Source organism: Microplitis mediator, chromosome 7, assembly GCF_029852145.1.
Source record: "Microplitis mediator isolate UGA2020A chromosome 7, iyMicMedi2.1, whole genome shotgun sequence".
Classification (NCBI taxonomy): Eukaryota; Metazoa; Arthropoda; class Insecta; order Hymenoptera; family Braconidae; genus Microplitis; species Microplitis mediator.
Window position 1 is genome coordinate 25,762,603 of NC_079975.1, and position 22,766 is coordinate 25,785,368.

At 28.7% G+C, this 22,766-nt stretch overlaps 1 protein-coding gene across 5 annotated transcripts in view; it reads right to left on the reverse strand.

The window, feature by feature from the left end:
• LOC130671860 (poly(rC)-binding protein 3) overlaps positions 1-20,565 on the reverse strand; it is a 46,084-nt gene extending 25,519 nt beyond the window's left edge. For all 5 annotated transcript variants that reach the window (XM_057475966.1, XM_057475965.1, XM_057475964.1 and 2 more), the window contains exons 1-3: positions 19,996-20,565; positions 11,803-12,058; positions 787-843 (exon numbers count right to left, since the gene is read on the reverse strand). In XM_057475966.1, the coding sequence (XP_057331949.1) occupies positions 787-843; positions 11,803-11,874 (129 nt within the window). In that variant the 5' untranslated portion in view covers positions 11,875-12,058; positions 19,996-20,565. The remainder of the gene's footprint in view (positions 1-786; positions 844-11,802; positions 12,059-19,995) is intronic.
• Between the last annotated feature and the right edge of the window lie 2,201 nt (positions 20,566-22,766).

Consider the following 22,766-nt stretch of genomic DNA (forward strand, 5'->3'; position numbering starts at 1 on the left):
TTACATCTCAAATTATATTCTCGTTTTATATATAAACTTATAATTTCAATATTATAAAAATTTCGATATTATTATACACAAATAATTTAAAAAATACACTCATACCAAAAATTAAAGGAAAAAAAAAAATTTAGAAATTTTTTAGTGATTTTTGCAAGACTGTAACTTCATGAAAAATAATCGTATTGAGATTTAAAAAAAAAGCATTTTATAGCATGAAATCTTTAGTTTTATATTTGTAAAAATATATATAAACATATATCTATATAAATATATATTAACATACATTTATACAAATATATGTGAACATATATTTATATAATTATATATTTACATGTATAAATATTATACTTCAGTCATATAATTAAATCATATATCTTATCATATAACTTAAAGTATAGTATAAAATATTATAAGCAATACTTATAAGTTAGCATGTAAAAAAAATATATTACCGATATATATGTTGCAGATTATAAAATCATATAATATTTCGGCAAAATTTCGTATATGGCTCCATATATGACTTCTTATAATTCCATATAATTTATCATATATTTTTAATTATACTGAAACTCATATATTGCATTTTCATACGGGAATTAATTTATTTAAAGTCCATAAAATAATTAATCGATTTAACACCCCGTCGAAATTATGCCTAAATTGTACGTGTCTAATTAAACCCAATTTCGTGTAATAAAAATCGATGATTTAATATGAAAGTCGAGAAAAAAATTTCGATCGCAAACCAGACGGCGAAGTATGAAAAAAATGGCCACTTACTTCTTCACGGAACCTCGTGACAATTTCACCTTTTTTACCAATGATGCTTCCAACTTCCTGTAAGCAAAAAAAAAAAATAAAATTAAGATATAAAAATCTAAATACAGAGAATTAAGAAATGATCGATGAGACATCAGGGAGCGCAAAGTGTTAATGCTATTATTAGATAAATTAAACATTTCCAGGCTAAGAGCCAGGTCATGTAGCTTTAGTTAGTTGGTCCTAACATGCTTTGACCCCGACGATAATGTCAGCATTAGCTTACCAGTGAATAACAAACAGCATTTAAGTTGGATAAAATACCAGCAAGTAACTCAGCCAGTCGATAAATAAAACAAGAGTATAAACAACTATGCGATCTGTCTGTATATTTAGCTCTCAGCTATAGACAATGAGATCAAAAATAGCGGCAGGTTGTACTAGTGTTAATGACTACGCCCGACAACAGCGACAATTATGATAATGATTGTCTAAGTATTCTTAAAACAAAGTGCCAGCATTTAAAGACATTTTATCGAAATTATCTGCGTTCATGTCTCGCATTTAGCGAATGTTCGTCGGTTATATTCACTTCGTCGAAATTTGGATCAAGGTCTCATTGAGTATGATAATGGTGATGATGGTGTTTAGCGGTGGTTTACCCATTTGATAATGGGTTTATTATGCCCGAGAACTACTCGTCTTATCTTTTAAAATCAATCGTTTAAATTTTGATGGAGTCGATATCGAGCAGTTGGTTCCTGTGCTTACTTGCTCTAGTTCTACCGGTGAATTGAGAGTTTGATGGTAATTTTGTGGTCTATGCTCAGGATATTAAGGAAAATCCAGTGGGATATCATGCAAATTGCTCGTTCAATCACCGACGTTCGAGCTTTCCAATGTGTATATTTAAGCCCCAATTAGAGTACACCCAGGGGAATTACAAGTGCTTTAAAACTTACTACCGAAATCATGAATTTTTACTGTTTATTTTACTAATGGCTTTTTTTTTTTTTTATTACTATTGTTATTAAATTTTTATTGTTTTTTTATCGGCAATAAAATCATTGATTTTTTTATTTTAAAAAATAAATTTTATGATAAATTCGTTACGGTGAATATTTATTAAATTTTCTTCATCAAAGTCGACTTGATTAAAAATAAATTTGAGAGGAATTTAATAAACTACAAGATGAATTTATCAGTTTTGTAAAAAAAAAAATTTTTTGTACGAAATAAAATTCAATTTCGCATTGAAATAATTTTATCAAAGGCTTTTTATGACGAAAGTTCATTTTACTCTCGGTCATTTCACGGGGAATTAAATAAATTAAAAAATTCATTAATCAGGTGGGAAATAAAATTGAAATTTTAATTAAATTTTTTTTATCATCTTGATAATTATAAAAATAAATAATTATGATTCGTAATAAATAAAATTTAATTGTATACTGAATATTTTATTGGAAAATTAATTTAATTAAAACACATAATTTAATATTAATATAATATATTTTGGTTCAAACGCAATTATCCAAGTGTTTGATGTCAAACGAATCTATAAAACCGTTCGTTCACCTCATAAACCGCAAAACTATTTCGCAATAATTTTAAACTAAATAGCCAAATCGTAAATCATTACGGTAATTAAAAGGCAGTTTTAAGAATCAGTGCAATATAACGAAGAAAAATAATTACTTCAAGTAGTTTTAATAAATATATGAACATATATATGGGCCACTGAGTATTAACTCCCTGTATAAATAGATCCTTGGACAAAATAGAGTACAGGTACCGTTTTTGGCCACTAAGGCCAATTTTGGACACTAGAGCTAATTTTGGACACTAGAGCTAATTTTGGACACGCAAAATTTAAATCAGTTTTTTTTATACTTTTTCATTCAGGGAAATTTGCACGTTTTTTTATGTCGGCAGAGTTGCCAGATTGAGGTTCCATGCGTGTTACCGCAATTTGGGCGAATTTCAGACGAGCAAGAATTTTTATTGGGCAATTTTCCAAAATTTGGGCTATTTTGAAATTCGTCTGTATGATTACTAATCATCTAAGAATGAAAAAACAAATTTTTTGAATTTTTTACTCCGTTCTCGGCTTCATCCCACGTCTTCATAATTTACTATAATTCCCAATAACCAAATTTGGTCACCAAAAAGTTGGTATCTGTGAATTGCGATCAACTTGTGGACAACTTGACTAATATACAGTGTTAAAAATAATTTGAAAATTACAATACAAAAGGAATTGAATTTTCATAACTAGATATTTGAATTGTATTTTCAATTAAAAAAGCTTTAAATTTAATATACGTAATTTAATAATCAAGCTGGTATTCAAAATTAAGAAAAAAAATATGAATTTTAATAAACGTACTTAAAATTTATACTTGATTTAAAAATTTTCAAAGCAAGTATTGAAAATACTCAAACATATATTGAATTTTAAAAATTATATTTGAAATTTCATAATACTTATTTGAAAATTAAAAAAAAAGTATTTGAAAATCCAAAGTGTTAATTTTAAAATTCAAAAACGTGTATTTTAAATTCTATATGAAATTAGTAATTAAATTTCGAGCACAAATGTATGTGTTTATTGCGTTATATACAATCTTTGAAAATTCAAACAATTTTTTTTACCGTGTATAATATTAGTCATTTATTATTTATCAATATATTTTCAAAAATAAACTATTTAAAAGTAAAAATGTCTTCTTATTTAAAATTATTAACATTGGGCGGTTTTTATTGTTAGTGTGAACGTAACTTCCCTTAGTGCACTAGTACAGTAAATTTTTCTCTCACCGAATGGAAATTTTCAAAAAATAAGACGAAGAATCGCTGGATTACAGAGTAACGCATCGAGTCTTTCTATGTATGGTAATAAGAGTTTTCATTGAGGAGAAAACTTGGAAAATTTTTTGAAAATTCTTCTTAATTGAAACAAAGTATCAAGTGTCCAAAAATAGAGCAGTGACCAAAAATGGTACTTCTGCATGATACTAAACTAATTTTTTGAACAAGGGGCAGAATATTATTTTACGAGTATCAAATTCTACAGGGGGTATTTTTTCTGATCAATAATTACGAAGCCATATATATGTATATATGAAGAAATGAAACAAAACAAATTAAACTTGTAATTTTGAAAATTCAAAAAATGTATAAACTACAGGCTATAGTATCATAAAATGAAATTGGTTAGAAAATATATATATGTATGTATATATGTCGTTATATCTATGATTATCGAATAAAAATGCTCAGATAGTCTAACGACAGCAATTGAGTCTCGGATTGTATGTATGTATATATGTATATATATATAAGTTGGCTTTTTTATCGTATTCTTAGGATCCTTTCAAGCAAGTAGTTGAAGGCAATGACGCGATTTACAAAACGAATATAGCTGGTATATAACATGAAGAAAATTTTATGAGAGAGAAGAAAAGAAACAACTTGGATTGATGCCAATTATCGGTCTAACTGTATATATGTTTTATTCTAAGAAAATTATATGTGACATGAGTAATAAAAAATATTCATTTTAATTCATAACTCATTTAAATTTGTGTCCAAAAAAAACCAATTAACCGCAATTTTGTTTTTTGAATTCGCCAAAATTGAATTCGAATACAAAATCAAAATTTTTGTTTACTGTTTCAAAAATGAGTTTGAAGTTTCGCGCCTCCGTACACAAACTTAAGAATGTCCAAATTTACAGATTCAAAATTTGATCGCCATACAGAAGTGAACCAAATTTCGACAGCTTCATTTACTGAACTCATTTACACGGAAATTAATGAAGACTTATAAATAATCAAAAGTAATGACGAAATAAATCAAAATTTTTATTTCTTAAACAGCAATTGCACCTGTGATTAACGTCTCTCTTCAATAATACAGAAAAAAAAACTCGAGATTGGCCAGTAGCCCTGGCATTAGTCCAGTCGGCTGGAATGAACCTTCAGAGATATCGTTCCTTTCAGCGACCCCCAGACCAAGACAGTGAATAAGAATAAATAAAAAAATATCAGTGGTACGAATAGAGCCAAAAGTAACTAGAATAATGGCAAGAGATAAAAAAATAAAACGGGTATATATCTATCGGTTAAATTTGTCCATGAGTGCACCCAGATACTTTGAATATCGGACGGAATCGATATCTCCAGTAATGTAAGATTACAATTGTCGGGTTGCATTGGACTCAAGTGAATATCTACTGCATAAAAAATATCCAATGAATTTTTAAGACACTGGCGAGCTGAAGTACCGATAAAGTTAAGAAGAAGGAGATGAAAAATACAAGTTCAAATATATGTATATACATAATTATAAGTTGAAGTCGATTAGTCCTTTGGTACTTGGGTTAAGTTATTCCTCCAGAGTGCTGGCATGAATTAATGCACTTAATGCCTGATAAAATCGTCTGCCAGTTGGCAACCCAGTGAACACATCAACGAGATCATGCTCACCAGATTGTCTACGAGATTTAACGATCGCTCGATATCAGACCAGACTTAACTCCCGGTGTTATATAAATATATATAGCAGTGCAATGCAATTTAACGTAACGTTATTTAATGTAATGCAATGCAATGCAAAAGTCTAAAGACTTGTCTTTGAATGTAAAATGGCTTGGAACGGCAGCAGTTGGATATGTAGCAAAAAAAACTACTTCGCCGTTTGTTAGCTATAAGTCTCCAGGAGACATTCCGACGACTTTTTTTTCATTCGGGGTAAAATGTTGGAGATAAAACCATATGCGCTTTGACGTATTTTTTTTTTTTTTTAGATTAAATTACTGCGAACTTATGGCGGGAATTTTTGTAAATTTCAAAATTTATTGCGGTAATTTATTATGGAGAGTAAAATATAAATTTTGTTTTAAAACTTTGGAAAACAGTGCGATTGGTTCTTTATCGTATTTATTGGGAAATAGATAAAAAGAATTACTTTGTTCTACTTAACAGTAATTCCAAAGTTAAATAGCTTTGCTCTGAAAAATAGTTTTAGTTATTGTGTGGAGGATTTTTTTGGTCATTATTTTTTTTCCGGGCGGAAATCAACGATTTTGATTTAAACGGGATATTTTTTTTTAGGCGACAGAAAAATAATTAGATGTTGAGTTGAAAGTTTCAAACCCAAAGTAATTATTTGAGAATTTCGATGCCGCAATCGGCTCGAAATTAGGTCTATAATTAATCTCGTTTATTTGAATAATAGTCAGTGCATGATGTAAAGGAAACATTCCGATAAAAATTGAAGGAATTTTATTGATGTCAATTAGTCTGTTTGTACATCAACTGGATAAATTCAAAAACCCTAAAAAATATTTGAATAAATTCCAAAATTATGTGGAACACTTGAAAAAATTTGGAAAACTTGAAAATTGGATCAGAAAATTCTAAAAATTTTTTACAGAAAAAGGATTTTTTGGCGCGAAAAATTTTTACTCGTCACAAGAAATTTTTTGCATCACGAATTGAAAAGAAAAAATTTTTACCCGTCACAAGAAATTTTTTGCATCACGAATTGAAAATAAAAAATTTTTACCCGTCACAAGAAATTTTTTGCATCACGAATTGAAAACAAAAAATTTTTACCCGTCACAAGATATTTTTTGCATCACGAATTGAAAACAAAAAATTTTTACCCGTCACAAGAAATTTTTTGCATCACGAATTAAAAACAAAAAATTTTTACCCGTCACAAGAAATTTTTTGCATCACGAATTGAAAACAAAAAATTTTTACCCGTCACAAGAAATTTTTTGCATCACGAATTGAAAACAAAAAATTTCTTGCGGTAAGAAAAAATTTTTTGCACCAAGAAATTTTTTTTTCTGTGCAGACTTTAAAAAAATACTGAGTCAAAATAAATAAAAGATTTTTATTGCGTAATTAAAAAAAAAGTTTATAAATTATTTCAACACAAACACATGGAGCCAACAAATGATTAAAAGTGAATGAAATATTTAAGTTCGTCGAAAGTTTGTTATTTATTATTATTATGACTATTTATTTTTTTATCTCTTTTCTTGTCATGAGACGCTGCCAAAGATCTCGAGACGAGATGATACTCAATGTAATACAATAGAATTTTAAGATCCCCAAGCAGTGAGTAGTCTACGGTACGGCAGATCTGGCTGAAAGTATTGGCTGTGGTCCAGCCTACTGCCAAGCTCAGTAGAGTACCGAGTACACAGTAGTAAAGTAGAGTAAAAAATAAATAAAAAGTAGAAACAGAAACACAAAAAAAATTTAACAAAACGAGTAAAAGAGTTTAGAGAGTAAGCCGATGGTAAAAAACTAGAGCTCATACATCAGGAGCCGGAAAAATGCCACTAGACTATTAATCGGGGCATCGATTATTATGCTAAAATATGTATTCGAGAATAAAAATGACATACTCTATTTTTTTTATCAATTGTTTGCATTCTGCTCATAAAAAAAAAAAAGAATAGTAAGAAGAGGCGAAGATTAAGTGCTTAACAATTAAAGTAATACGAGTAAATTTTTTTTATGTTAATTAAACTCGTGAAGACAAACCAGGTCTTTCACCATCACCATCACTATCACTGGAATACACCTACAACTATATTATGTATCACGTAATACTTGTGTTCATTTAAGAAGAAGAAGAAGAAGTAGAGTAAATTAACTTGAGAGAGTAGAACGATTTAATAAATGTCCAACCTACCACTTGTTTTATTTAAAAGGCTACAGTACATAAGACAAATAGATGTAATTTTAAAATCATGTTTAAGCAGCTAATGACAATGCATTTGTGATTTATTTATTTACTTATAAGATAAATTGAGCTATTAATTTATCTACGAAAATTGCGAATTTTTTTTTGACTCCCGTACATGAAAAAAAATATCTGATTTATAGACGAAAGTAATAAAAGAAAATTTTTTTGTCAACGGTTATTTTTTAAAAATATGTATATTAGAGTGTATCAAAAAAATCGACTAATTTTTTTTCAAATGCAGAGGATGCAAAAATAGTTCCTGTAGAATACGAGCTCTTAATATCGATATTTAGAGGCCACGAATCATAAGTTTCTATTTTCCATTTAAATAACATGGGAAAAAAATAATTTTAAGTTTGGAATTTTGTACTTCAGCTATGGGTCATTGTATAGATAAGCTAAGGATACAGTTTGTAGGAAATTGAATGCTCTATAAAAAAGATCTCTTATCATTTTTTGATAAAGCCTTCTGTTCAAAAGTTATTGGAGTTAGAAGTCAAATTTTTATGTACCTGAAGATCGGAACGTTTTACGCGCAACGAAAATGAAAAATTTATGTAATTTGACTGCTTAAGGGGTAGTTGGGGGTGGCCTGCAATTTTCGGCTGACATACTAACGCGTGTACGAAACATTCCAAAACTCTAGTTCCAGTAGACTTCTTACTTGTCATTTTGTTTTCTGATTTTCGTTTCGCGGAAAACGTTCCGATCTTCAGGTACATAAATTTTTAGTAAATTTATAAATATATATATTAGGGGTGTGCGAATACTTTGAACTAAAGAATTATTCGACATTAAAATATTTCAATTTTTCAAATTATTCGAAAGTTTTTTTAGAACGGCTTAAAATATTGATATTTTTTCTAATGATTCAAATTTTTTCAGAGGCAAATAGATCTCAGATAAAAATCTGCAAAAAAAATTAATTTTGGATACTTGGAAAAGTTACAAATAATTCGAAAATTTACGAATAATTCAACCATTCGCACGCCCCTAATATATATGTATATATAAAGTAACATTATGCGCGATATAGAGCTCGATTATATATAAAGATGTCGCGGCAAGTGTTAAAAACAAGCTGAAAAAAAAACGTCACACTGCCTGAGACTAACGGGAAGAATGAAAAAATGAGTAAGTAAAATAAAAAGTAAAAAAAAAATGATGAAAAGCAACTCGAGCAGTAGAGAGTGCAGTATAAGGATAAAGGAGGCTAGGGAGTAGAGTGCGAGGAAAAAAAAGAAGCCCCTCGTCTCCCCGGCGTTGTCGTTGTCGTCGTCGTGGTCGTCGGTGCGAAAAAACGAGGGTGTAATGAGATTTGACGTGGAAGCTCTTGGAGTCTCGAAGCTACAAGCTTCATGCATCGTGGGAACCAGAGAGCCAGAGAACGTGAGACGGGGTAAAGGAAACCCTTAGCAGAGAACCGGCTGTCTCATCTCCTCTATATTACTCACAAAGGGTCATGATATTCTGTATATATGTATATATGTATATACAGGCTTACTTGTACATACATTTTCACTTGCTCTATACAAATTTAATGCATATATGTATGCAACTGCACCTATACATGTGTGGGTATGGGTATGAGTATGAGTGTGTAAAAGAAGTAGTGGATTTATGACGCGAAGAGGATCGTTCAGATATGCAGAAACGTGCAATAATTTTCATGTCGCACTTTAGCACGCCTGTCCTGATGGTGGTTGTGTTTTAGAGTCGATCGTGGCTGTTGCGACGTGTCTGTCTCTACTCTGCCCTACACTCAGAAACACACGTGAGAGCTGAGAGCGTGTTCGATCGTGATAAAAATAACGGTGGGAGTTGCGAGCAAGAGGGACGAGAGGAGGACAAGGGGGTGAAATTTGATAAACAAAATGTGAGGATAATAAAAAAAATTTATGAAATCAATACGGGAATATGATATTTTTTTAAATCTTGAAGCATAAATTACCACGGAATTTTTTTTTTTTAATTGAGACCTAGGGTGCTGGGGCAAAATGGGACGTAAATTTTTTTTAAATTAATTTTGAGATTTTTAAAGAATTGATTTTTTAATGGGAAGTTTAAATTTTTATTGGCTGAATATAAATGAAAAATAGAAAATTTATCATATTTAAGATAAAAAAAAGTGGATTTTTTTTAGCGACCCCATTTTACCCGACGCTCTTTTTCATAAATGAAAGTGTGCTTTTAAAAATAATAATAGACTGGAAATTTTCCAGCAAACATAAAAAATTTATGTTTTAACCAATGAAATATAAATGGTAAAAAAAAAAAATTTGGTGACGCTGTATGTTCTTAAATAGTACGACATAAATGGAATATCGATCCTGTCCAAAAATATTTTTTTGCAACGAAATTTGATGAATTTTTTGTAATTAAATTAAAATTACTGTTAAAATTTTACGAGGACTCGAAATTCTAAACTGTCTGAATAATTATTTTATCTGCACATTTAAAAAAAATTTTTTTTTATCAAAAAAGTCGAGAGTCTGAGTCAATAAAATTAATTTTTTATCATAATTTTTATATGAAATTTTACTGAGAAAAAAAGATCAAGTTTTGAAAAATCAAATTTCAAATTTTCTAATGAATCAAAAATTTTTTTTTTCAAATGTAAATTAAAAAATTTATATAAAAAATAATTAATAACCAAAATTGAAATGAATTATTAAAATCCACCCTAAATAATTAATAATTAGTACGTAAGTAATTAACTATCGGTCAAATAAATATTATATTCGTATGAATAAACAATGAAATTAATTAGCTACTTATAATAAATAATTAATCCGAGGACTCCATGTGCTGTCCATGATAATAATAATAAAAGACCCGCATTAATAAAATAAAAATTAGCTCAGGTACCGGGCGAATATTAATATTAATATCCATAATAAAAAGTGAATATTGATTTTATAACGATACAAAGTAAACTAGGATAAGGTACGATAACAAAAGCTTTTAATATTTTTATCTTTTTCCTCCAGCTTTTAATAAATACTCATCCAAGTAACAGGACTGTCACATAAAACGCCTTTGATCATTGACAATTAAATCGCGACACCCCATTTAGCAGATGGATTTACAAAGGTCACAGCTACGAGATTAATACAAAAGATATTCAGAGGAGAGCAAGTGCTAGATTATTGTGTTTAAGTTAAATAGTGAGCTAGTATTGTCCCGCGATAATAATCTTTGCTATGAGATGTCTCTCCCTCGATTTCTGAAGCTACGGACTGAAGAATTAAATCTGAATAATAAAGATCTGAGTCGAGTTGTAATCAGTGACAGAGACGAGGGTGAATTGCGACAGGGATTTTTTTAAATATTGAATATTGAAGAGGAATAACGGAGGGTGAATTAAAATAAAGTCGAACTCCATTAACTCGGACAGTTATTCTACGGAGTGGAAATTTCTGGGAATTTTCGAGTTAACGGATGCCCCTTCTCCCTTAAAATTCAAACTGTGACGTATGCGCTCTTACCCATACAAAGTTTGGGAATTGGCCCTAGATTGGGCCATTACTAGGCCAAGAATGTCGATTAATGGCTCAGAAATGGAAATTTTCATTGGCCGATAAACGGCTTATAGTCGGGATGATAACCTCGGCCCATTAATGGCGCTCGACTATCGGCCGATTAACGGTAGCCAGCAATCAGCCAAGCAAGCAAATAGATTTAATTAATAAAAAATTTTTTTTTATTATCCTAGTAGAATTCATGATCATTAACGTTTAAACTATTTAATTGGGGTAGTAAATGATGTGAAAAAAACTTGGTGAAAATTCTGCTGGGCTCTGGGCGCGAACTGCCGTCCTTCTGATTGCTGGGTCTGAACACTGGCTACTGGACGAACCTACTAATGTTGAGCTGATACTTTAATATGATCTACTTATTCAGTCTACTTCAACAACAATCAATCATTGAACACTGATTCACCAACAGTAGCCCAACGTTGCGAACCGATAATCGGCCAGTCGTAAGCAGCCATTCATTGGCCAGCCATCGGCAGCGTCGTTCAAAAAATTAAACGGCTGCTGGTAATTAACTAGGTTTGGGTCATTACTAATTGCCAATGCTTGGCCGAGTGACTTTGTATGGGTACATCTGCGTGAATGATGACTGATGACATATAAATACACACATGCAAATGTATATCGTCAGTGAGGGTCAAGATTGAGGAGGTTCCGATTTATCGGAATCCGAGTTATTGGAGCTCGACTGTAATCAAAATGATAAAAATGATAGCAATGGAGTACTCACTTTGCCCTGCATAATAAGTCGGATGGTGAGGGTGACCGAGGGGTCATCGTTCAAAACTGGTTTGTTATCCATACCGTCGACAGATGGAATTCCCGTTTGTTTAGCCACTTCGCGGATTTGATGGCGCGATTTCGCGCCAGGGAAATAGGGACTGGAAGAGGATAAGGACAGGGGTGAGGTAAGGCGTGTGATTTTGGCTGGGGGGGTTTCGGGGGATGTGCTTCTTAATCGGTCCCAGGTAGGCTCGTTCTTCGCACTGTAACATAAATAAACAAGAAATTTATTATTTTTAATCATCAAGTGGGGTAATGAGTAATTATTGTTGATAATTGGACCATGTGATTGTCAAATTAATTGTTTATTCGTTTATTTATATAATTTTGGAAATTATTTATAATGACTTGCATTAGTTGCTGAAGAAGTCCCAATAAAGGGACGGAACTTATATTATAATTTTTGAATTACTGTTCACCTTCCTATGATTTTACCATTTTGTTGTTGATAATTTATATGAAAAAGTGTTTACTTGCTTCAGGAAAATTTTTAGTCTAATCAGGGGTTATCAGATATTTTCGGTTGGGTTTTATTCGGAAACAAAATCTCTCAATACAAAACACAGACCGCACTTTGATGCATTACTGTCTAATCTAACGAAGTGCGCTTTAATTGTTAGATAATATTAGTTTGTTTAAAAGAAAAATTCGGTCAGAGTTTCCATTTACTGTACAAGTACAACAAAGATAGTACCGTTCGTGGACTTGAGTGTAATAGAGAGAAAAGTGCGAACCCCTGTTATGAATTAAAATTTTCTTGGGGGGAAAAAAAAATTTCTTGCACCAAAAAATCCTTTTATATTTTCTGTACATATAAAAATGGAAGTAAATTTATAAAGTGATTTTTTTTCAAATATGTATGAGGGTAATTTTACTTTTAGGATTAAATTTAAAAATGTATGAGTAAGTTAAGGAATTATATTTTTTTAATTAATGTCGGTATCGTGTTTGTGTTACGGGCGGTCGGATAATTTGAGATTGCGGAAAAACAGTGGATTAGGTCATGATGAGGTGGGAATTTAAAAAATGAATGATAAATTTTTTTTAACGAGTTTCAGCATCGCGATATGGTAATTTATTTATTTGATGACGCGATATATTGGCGAGATGCTCGGGTGGGTGTTGATTTTAATGGATATTTTATTTATAGATGATAAGAAATTCGTATCAGTTTAAATGAATCTTCATTGATACGATTGTTTACGTTTGTTCGAACTGCTCAGTGTCTTTTATTTGAGTTTTTCCATTGGTTTCTGTTTTTTATTTTTATTTTAAATGATTTATGCAACAGAAACCGTTTGGTAAATTGATGAGAACAATTGTGATAAAAAAACGCCTATTTTTATGCTCAAATAAAGACGTATTGCAATAAATATCAAATAATATACAGAAAAAAAGTATCACGAATGTTTGCCCGCAGACATTAAATCCGCGACTTTATAATAATTTATTTACTTTATTTACTCATTTAATTTTTGCAATACTAATGCAAGCGTGAGTGTGTTAACATACTATTGTTATTACACACACAAAACTTTTGAAAAAATAGCACATTACCGATTTACAACTTCGCGAATTTAACGTCTGCGAATAAAACGTTAGGGACCCGAAAAAAAAAATTTTTTGGCGCGAAAAATATTTTGCATTACGAATTGAAGACAAATTTTTCTTAGGACTAGAAAAAATTTATTGGCACAAGAATTTTTTTCTCGCCGGAAAAAAAATTATGTATTCAATTTATAATACAAAAAATTTCTTAGGGCGCGACAAATATTTAGTCAAAATCTAAATTTTCTCGGGTAAAGTAAAATTCCTTTGGCTCAAGAAAATCTTAACCCAGTTCCCGAAAACGTTCGACCCAAAATATTTTCTTTCTGTTTAATAGTTGAGCTAATAAACAGGTCGCGTGAAATAGAATAAAAAATATGGCGATACGAGTAACGAAATTAACTGGTAGTAAATTAAAATCTATTGAAATGTGCGGCAGTTGAGTCATTTATTTTTCAAACATTCAACCGCGATCTTTAATTATTCAAACAATCAAAACATTATTTATTAAAATCAATCGCACAATCCCTCCGAAATGAACTAAAAAATAAATTTGTCATTACAATCACCTCGATATTTATCACAATTGACCGACATCAACAACAATATTTTTTCACCCATATATTTTTTGAAAAAAAAAATTAAATACTTTCTCAGTGATTACAAATCATTGCATCGTTTCATAAATTAAAATTTAACATTTCATCATTAATATAAAATCTCAGTGATTAATATATGAAATACAACCGCGTAATTCAGAAGCGTAATTTAAAGGAGCGATAATAAAAATTCAAATAACAAACAGATAAAAAAATAATAAAATACGGAGTAGTAATAGAACAGTTACAACTTGAACGCAATTAATTTTAATTTAATCAAACGCTCGTAAAAAATTTATTGTAGAGATGACAATAAATTATTTCTTACTATGAAAAAAAAAACGAGTGTGAATGTACCATCTATCAGACGAATTTTAAATTTTAAATATATAGAGTAAATAATTAATAAATAAAAATTTTAAAAAAATCCACTTATAATTTTCAAAATTTTCCAAGTGCGCATTTTTGCACACCTCAAGCGCGAAAGCGCTGGTGTGCTTTATGATCGCTTCAAATTTTTTGACTCATTCACTCACATTAAATTATCTCTAAACTTTTTCGATTACACTAAAATGGGTCAAATTTTATACCAACACAAAGACAATTTATTAAAGAATAACTTCGACCCAATATTAAGTCGATTAATTATTCCATTAATTAAATATAAATTATTTTAATCCCAGTGACACGAGTCGTCAATTGTCCTGTATGAAAACTTAGTAAACCAAATAACTATCGATAGACACAATTAATCGGCCTAACTTTTTTTTTATTATCTTTGTATTTTTGATTACAAGAACCCTATTGAAAATTACTGTCTAAATCCTTTTAGTTTAATTGTAATTAAATAAAATAATAAGACTGCCCGTGTAAAAAAAATTTGTTCTAAAAAGATTCCAAAAAAGTTCCGCATGCGGAACTTCTAAACATGAGACAGATTAGAACTTCGAACGGAACTTCTTTGGAATGTTGATAATTTTGATGTTAAAAAAGTTTTTATGAGCAAATTTAGAGTAAAAAAAGGACGTTTTTGGAATTTTATATAGACATTCCAAAAAAGTATCAGTTAAAAAATCACGACTTTTGAATTTTTTATAGACCAAAAAAAATTCCAAAAACGTCCTTTTTTTACTCTAAATTTGTTTATAAAAACTTTTTTTTACCATCAAAATTACTAACGTTACAAAGAAGTTCCATTCGAAGTTCTAATCTGTCTCATGTTTAGAAGTTCCGCATGCGGAACTTTTTTGGAATCTTTTTGGAACGAATTTTTTTTATACGGGTGATTATTCACGAAAAGATTCGTAGCCATTTTTATTTTTACTATTGTTATTATTACAAAAGTAAATTTTTTGCACACCTCAAGCGCGAAAGCGCTGGTGTGCTTTATGATCGCTCTAAATTTTTTGACTCGTTCACTCACATTAAATTATCTCTAGACTTTTTCGATTACACTAAAATGGGTCAAATTTTATACCAACACAAAGACAATTTATTAAAGAATAACTTCGACCCAATATTAAGTCGATTAATTATTCCATTGATTAAATATAAATTATTTTAATCCCAGTGACACGAGTCGTCAATTGTCCTGTATGAAAACTTAGTAAACCAAATAACTATCGATAGACACAATTAATCGGCCTAACTTTTTTTTTATTATCTTTGTATTTTTGATCACAAGAACCCTATTGAAAATTACTGTCTAAATCCTTTTAGTTTAATTGTAATTAAATAAAATAATAAGACTGCCCGTGTAAAAAAAATTCGTTCCAAAAAGATTCCAAAAAAGTTCCGCATGCGGAACTTCTAAACATGAGACAGATTAGAACTTCGAACGGAACTTCTTTGGAATGTTGATAATTTTGATGTTAAAAAAGTTTTTATGAGCAAATTTAGAGTAAAAAAAGGACGTTTTTGGAATTTTATATAGACATTCCAAAAAAGTATCAGTTAAAAAATCACGACTTTTGAATTTTTTATAGACCAAAAAAAAATTCCAAAAACGTCCTTTTTTTACTCTAAATTTGTTTATAAAAACTTTTTTTTACCATCAAAATTACTAACGTTACAAAGAAGTTCCATTCGAAGTTCTAATCTGTCTCATTTTTAGAAGTTCCGCATGCGGAACTTTTTTGGAATCTTTTTGGAACGAATTTTTTTTATACGGGTGATTATTCACGAAAAGATTCGTAGCCATTTTTATTTTTACTATTGTTATTATTACAAAAGTAAATTTTTTGCACACCTCAAGCGCGAAAGCGCTGGTGTGCTTTATGATCGCTCTAAATTTTTAGAAAAAAATTAAATAAAAGAAAAAAAAAATTAAACTGGAATGAAGAAATAAAAAAATCAAATTAATAATTCAAAAGTTGAATATAAAATTCATAAAAAAAAATAAAGGTATTGATTAAAAATAAAATGAGCGATTGAGGTGTGCAATTTTGGATTTTCCAAAATTTTTTTAAAATTTAATTTTATTAATTATTTACTCTATTTATTAATTATTTTACATTTGTCTGATGTCTGCTAAATTCATACTCATTAAAAAAAAAAAAATTATCTAAGAATTGAAATAAAAAATAATAATGAATAATTAGCAAGTTAATTACAGGTAATTAAAAAATATTGACATTATTTTAATTGCATTTACGAATCGAGTGGCTTTAAAAGAACGTTGTAAACTTAGAACACCTGGTCGCCTTTTTCTCTATATTTTTTATCCATTTTTTTAATGTCTATGTCTGCAAAGTGAAAATAAGAGACGAGAGAAAGAGAGGGAGAAGTAAAATTAAATGAGAGAAGGGAGGACAAGTTTTACCCGGTTAGACCGTTACAAACCGAGATATGCTTTTTCTTTTTAAACTTTTTCTTTATGCTTTTTTATTTTATTATACTTGTCGTTTTGTCTCGAATGCATGCGAATAAAATGCAATCTCAGGTTTAACTTGGATTGCTCCAATAAAACTTGAGGACGTTGATGAAATTGAAATCAAAGGCTTTCAATTCTCAATTCAATTTATATTGATTTTTATATTTATATATATATGCAATAGTTTATAAAGTTCACTGATTTTTTATTGCGTATAAATTTAAATAAATAAGGAAACAAATTTCGTTTTTTTAAATTCGATAGAAAATTATTTTTATTTTTTAATTAGGGTTTAATTAAAAATTTTATTAAAGTTTGACGTTTCTATTTGAGTAAATAAACTGTAAAGAATGTAAATAAATGCAATTGCTAATAAATATAAGTACCGTTAAAATAAAGTATAGAAAAAAATTTTCCACAGATCAATGACCGGATCATGGAATTTCTCGTGAATTAAAGAGTTGGTACTTGAAAATAAAAAAAAGTAAATAATTATAAGTGGGGATTATCTTTATGCCTTTCGATATATTAAACAACTCTTACTAACATATTTAATATCAGTATATATATTTATTAGACTAATAATTTAAAATTTTAAATCTATATGAATTATTAATAATAATAAAAATAATAATAATAATAATAAGTATTATTATTATTATTATTATTATTGTTATGGAGATATCGCACTAGAGATATATATCGCATATCCGACAATTATTTTATTTTTATAAACAAATTATCGATTGTAAAGTTAGTAGACAATAAATTATACTAAAGTTAGCCGTCTAATAATTTTTGGATCTGTTAAAAAAAGGTAAATTATAAAAAAAAAATATTTTTAAAAAATTGCACTTACAGTTTTTTAAATTTTTTACATGTGCATTTTTTTATTTTGTAATTTTATTGGTGTCAAAGAAATCCAAAAACTATTTATTGTAACTTCAGCATATTGACAATTAAGAATTTTAGGATTTTTGTTCTCAAATCAATTACAAAAAAAATTCTAAAAAATTGCACTTATAGAAAATTTAGAAAACTACAGGTGCAATTTTTTCAAATATTTATTTTAACTATTTGCTACACTCATAAAAATTTCTATGCTAAAAAATTAATTGGAAAATACACGCACAGATTTTTAAAATCACTGGTATGAATTTTTTTATGACTGAGTGAGCAGACATCAGACAAATTTAAAACTATAAATAAAAAGAGTAAATAATTAACAAAAAAAAATTTCTAAAAAATGCACTTATTATTTTTTTAATTTTTTAAATGCGCATTTTTTTTAAATTTTATTTTATTAATTATTTACTCCCTTTATTAATAATTAAAAATGTGTCTGATATCTGCTGCATTCACACTCATAATGTAGCAGCCATCAGATAAATTTTTAATCATTAATAAAAAGAGTAATTAATTAACAAAAAAAAATTTCTCAAAAATACACTTATCCGTTTCCAATTTTTTTAAATGTACATTTTTTTTAAATTTCATTTTTTTAATTATTTACTGTATTAATTAATAATTAAAAATTTGTCTCTCTGCTACATTCACACTCACATTTTTTTTATCAATAGAGAATTTACTAAAAAAAAAATGATACTGAAGTTAACCGACGTCTAATAATATTTGGACTTTTTTTTAAACGATAAATTATAAAAAAAAAATATTTGAAAAAATTGCACGTGTAGTTTTATTAATTTTCTACATCTGCACATTTTTAGTTTTTGTTTTTTTGTAATTTATTTGTTAAAAAAAAATCCGAAAATTATTAATTGTCTGCTCACTTCAGAATCATAAAAAAAAAACTAAAATAAAATCCGATACTGAAGTTAGCCGACGTCTAATAATTTTTGAATCGTTTTTTAAAACAGTAAATCATAAGAAAAAAAATTTGAAAAAATTACACCTATAGTTTTTTAAATTTTTTACATGTGCATATTTTTATTTTTTTGTTCTTCAAATTTAATTGTTCAAAAATAAAATCCGAAAATTTTAATTGTCTGCTAACTTCAGGATCGTAAGAAAATTGATAATACTGAAGTTAGCTGACTGCTAATAATTTTTGGATTTACTTTTAGACGGTAAATTATAAAAAAAAAAAATATTTGAAAAAATTGCATCTATAGTTTTTTAAATTTTCTACATGTGCATTTTTTTAGTTTTTAATTTTTTCGTAATTGATTTGTTGAAAAAAAAACCCAAAAATTTTTAATCGTCTGCAAACTTCAGGATCGTAATAAAATTGTATGCCTGGCTTCAGAATAAAAAAATCCCGGTCAAAATTAATAATGAATTTTGAAATAAATGAATGATAAAAATAATTAAATACAAAACCAATAATTGAAATAAATGAATTTAAATTAAATTTAATATTTGTATATAATTAAAATCAATCATGCTTCATAACCAGACATAACCAACATGTCACATGCACATTTACTCATTATCAACATACGACCACCATCATCATCATCATCATCACCCGGATATTCTTATCCACATCAATTTCATATATATACACACACACATATATATTTATATCAATACCGCATATTTATTCTGATAAAACTTATAATTTTATTTTAATGGGCGTTTACGCGTATCATATAAATATATATATACATATATACATACATATATATTTAATATATTACAGATGGCGGTTTCGCATTTCGACCAAAAATTTTGCAAAAAAAAATAAATAAAAATTTTTAAATAAATTTATAAAAATATGAATTATATATATCTATATATATATATATATATATATATATATATATAGTATATTAAATAGAGATGGCGGTTTTGGCATCAAACAATCGACGTAAAATTTTGTAACCAAAAAAAAAAAATAAAAAATTTTCAAATAAAAAATTAATAAAAATATGAATAAATATATATGTATATATTCATATATATAAATGAGTAATTAAAATAAAATAATAATGATGTTAAATAAAAATTGCACATGGACGAACGCCGGTTGAATGTAAACGCCGCAATGGCGATGGCGGTTCTTAATTTACACTTAACTCTACACTGATATTAATATATAATTAAATATATATCAAATAATAATAATAATTATGATAGTAATAATTAATATACACTATACCTAAATCCACTTATTGCTGATACGTAACACAAAACACATTTGGACACTCGTGGACACTTGAATTTTTATCCAATCCAATAAACGCACTTTTAATTATTTAAATTATTTAAATTATCGATGCACGACAATTAGTAATTTAAGTGATATTTAAAATTCACTACACTGATAATTAACGCAAGTGCACGAGTGAATTTAAAAATAATTTTATTTTGACTCGAGACGTCTGGAGTTCGGAGTCTGCTGGAGACCTGATGGATTTTGAATGTACGTTCAATGTGGAGGTTGACGAGACCGTTGTTGTTTGATTGAGTTTTTATGTGGAAGCGTGTAAAGGCACTGGACACACTGAACAGACGCTCAACTATGGGAGAGACACGAAAAGAAAAATATGAGATAAGAGTTTAAGGGAATATGACTGAGCACACGAACACGATAAGAGAACTGAAAGTAACAACCGCGTTGCTGTTAAGGCGTTTTTGCGTTACGTGTATTGTATTTAACTGAGTGATGCACAGTATTGGAGTATTGGATGTTGGTATAGTGACCGTGTTGTCGGGTGTCTTGCTCGCGACTGTAAGACTCACGAAACTCTGTCTTACTTCTGGTGCGTGGATGAGCTGCGCAGTAAATGCGCCACAGAGCAAGCGCGGATTCGAGGTTCTTTTTGGGGGTACAAGATGGCGCCAGGAGGGATTTATGGCCATTGGTTGAGGCTCGGGTGGTTTAGTTCGGAGGTCACGTAAGCGCGGGAAATATTTGAATATTTGAAATTTTTAATTTGTCTGAATGTGGAAATTTTAACGATCCTGAAGTTTACAGACCATAAAAAATTTTTGGATTTTTTTTTAAACAATTAAATTTGAAGAAAAAAAAAACTAAAAATATGCACATGTAGAAAATTTAAAAGACTACAAGTGCAATTTTTTTTTTCATAATTTATCGTTTTTTAAAAATTCAAAAAATTATTAGACGTCGGCTAATTTCAGTATCATAAATTTTATGGGAATGAAGCAGATGAATTTTAAATTATAAATGAATAGGAAAAATGAAAAAAAAAAATTTTGAAAAAATGCACTTTTTAATTTTGAAATTTTTTAAATGCGCATTTTTTTGAAATTTTATTTTTTTTATTGTTTACTCTATTTATTTAGAATTATAAATTTGTCTGATGTCTGCTACATTCACTTATGGAGTTTTTAAAATTTCAAATTTTGGCGGGAAATCAATAATTTTTGAAAAAGTAATAAATATGACTACTTGTTTTATGAGTGTGAATGTAGCAGACATCAGTCAAATCTAAAGTTATAAATAAATAGAGTAAATAATTAATAAAATAAAATTTTTAAAAAATGCGCATTTAAAAAATTTTAAAATTAATGAGTGGATTTTTTCAAAATATTTTTTTTTTAATTACTTACTCTATTTATTTATAATTTTAAATTTGTCTGATGTCTGCTAAATTCACACTCATATTATTTTTATATATTGAAAATTCTCAAAGTTTTTTTATGGGGAATTTTAATCAATGAAAAAAAAAAAAATTGAGGTTTTCCCGGTTCAAAAATTGATATTAGTAAAAAAAAAATAAATTATATTACTAGTAAATTTATATATTTATTTATATGACTTCATAAATATGTTTTTTATTTTATGAAAAATGATGAAAAAAAAAAGTTCTAAAAATTTGAGGGATTCGTTATTCGATTTATAAAATAAAATATAACTTCTAATGAGATTGGTAGTTAATTTTTTATTTCAGCGGCTTTGATAATTAAAATTATTTAGTTTAATTAATAAAATGGCAAGTCAAAGTTAATTATAATGAGTGGATTGACTGATGTATTAAATAGAAGGTGAATGTTTTTGGACAAACTACTAAGCGTATTTAACGGGTAATGCAAATAGGTATCGTAATTACGCGGACGCAGAGGACAAAATTACGGAGCGAGTATTAAATATATGAATGTGGAGTTGCCGTATGCACGTATGTGAGTTTTGTATGAATATATCTCATTATAAGCTTTTTATTCCTGCTTGAGGTCTAGTTTAGCAGAAGGGCCCAAACTCGATCTGCTCGTTCTACTAAACCTCATTTCCATTTTAACTTTTAATTTGTTCCTAGATTTTTTTCGCTCAAAGTTTTAGAAAAAAATTTAAACAGTATAGAAATCTGGTTCAATTCACTATCCAGTAAAATCAACACCCACACGAACATCCCGCCAATATATCGCGTCATCAAATAAATAAATTATCATACCTCTATTCTAAAACTCGTTAAAAAATAATTTTTATCAATCCCACACAAACTCCACGTCATCGCGACCTAACCCACGATTTTTCCGCAATTATCCAACCGCCCCTACATTAATTAAAAAAATAAAATACCTCAACTTACTCATTATCTCTCATACATTTTTCTATATTTAATTCTCATACATTTAGCAGCCTTTTAAATAACTACAACATCGCTGCCCGATATGTCCCATTTCAAATCACATATATCGTTTTCCTCTATACAGTTCATCAAATTTTTACCCATCCATCCTTCCATCCATCCATCCATCTATCCATCCGTACACACTCTCAAGCCAGTAAATGTTTGCAACACACATCATATAAAATACTATATATATATATATTTATATCTCGACTGAACGAATACAGTATATAGAAGCTGGGATTATACAAGGGATACTCGAATACGGGTGTACACATTGCCTAAGGGTTAACAGAAAATCTGTAACATGCGTCTTCTCTTTATATAACACACC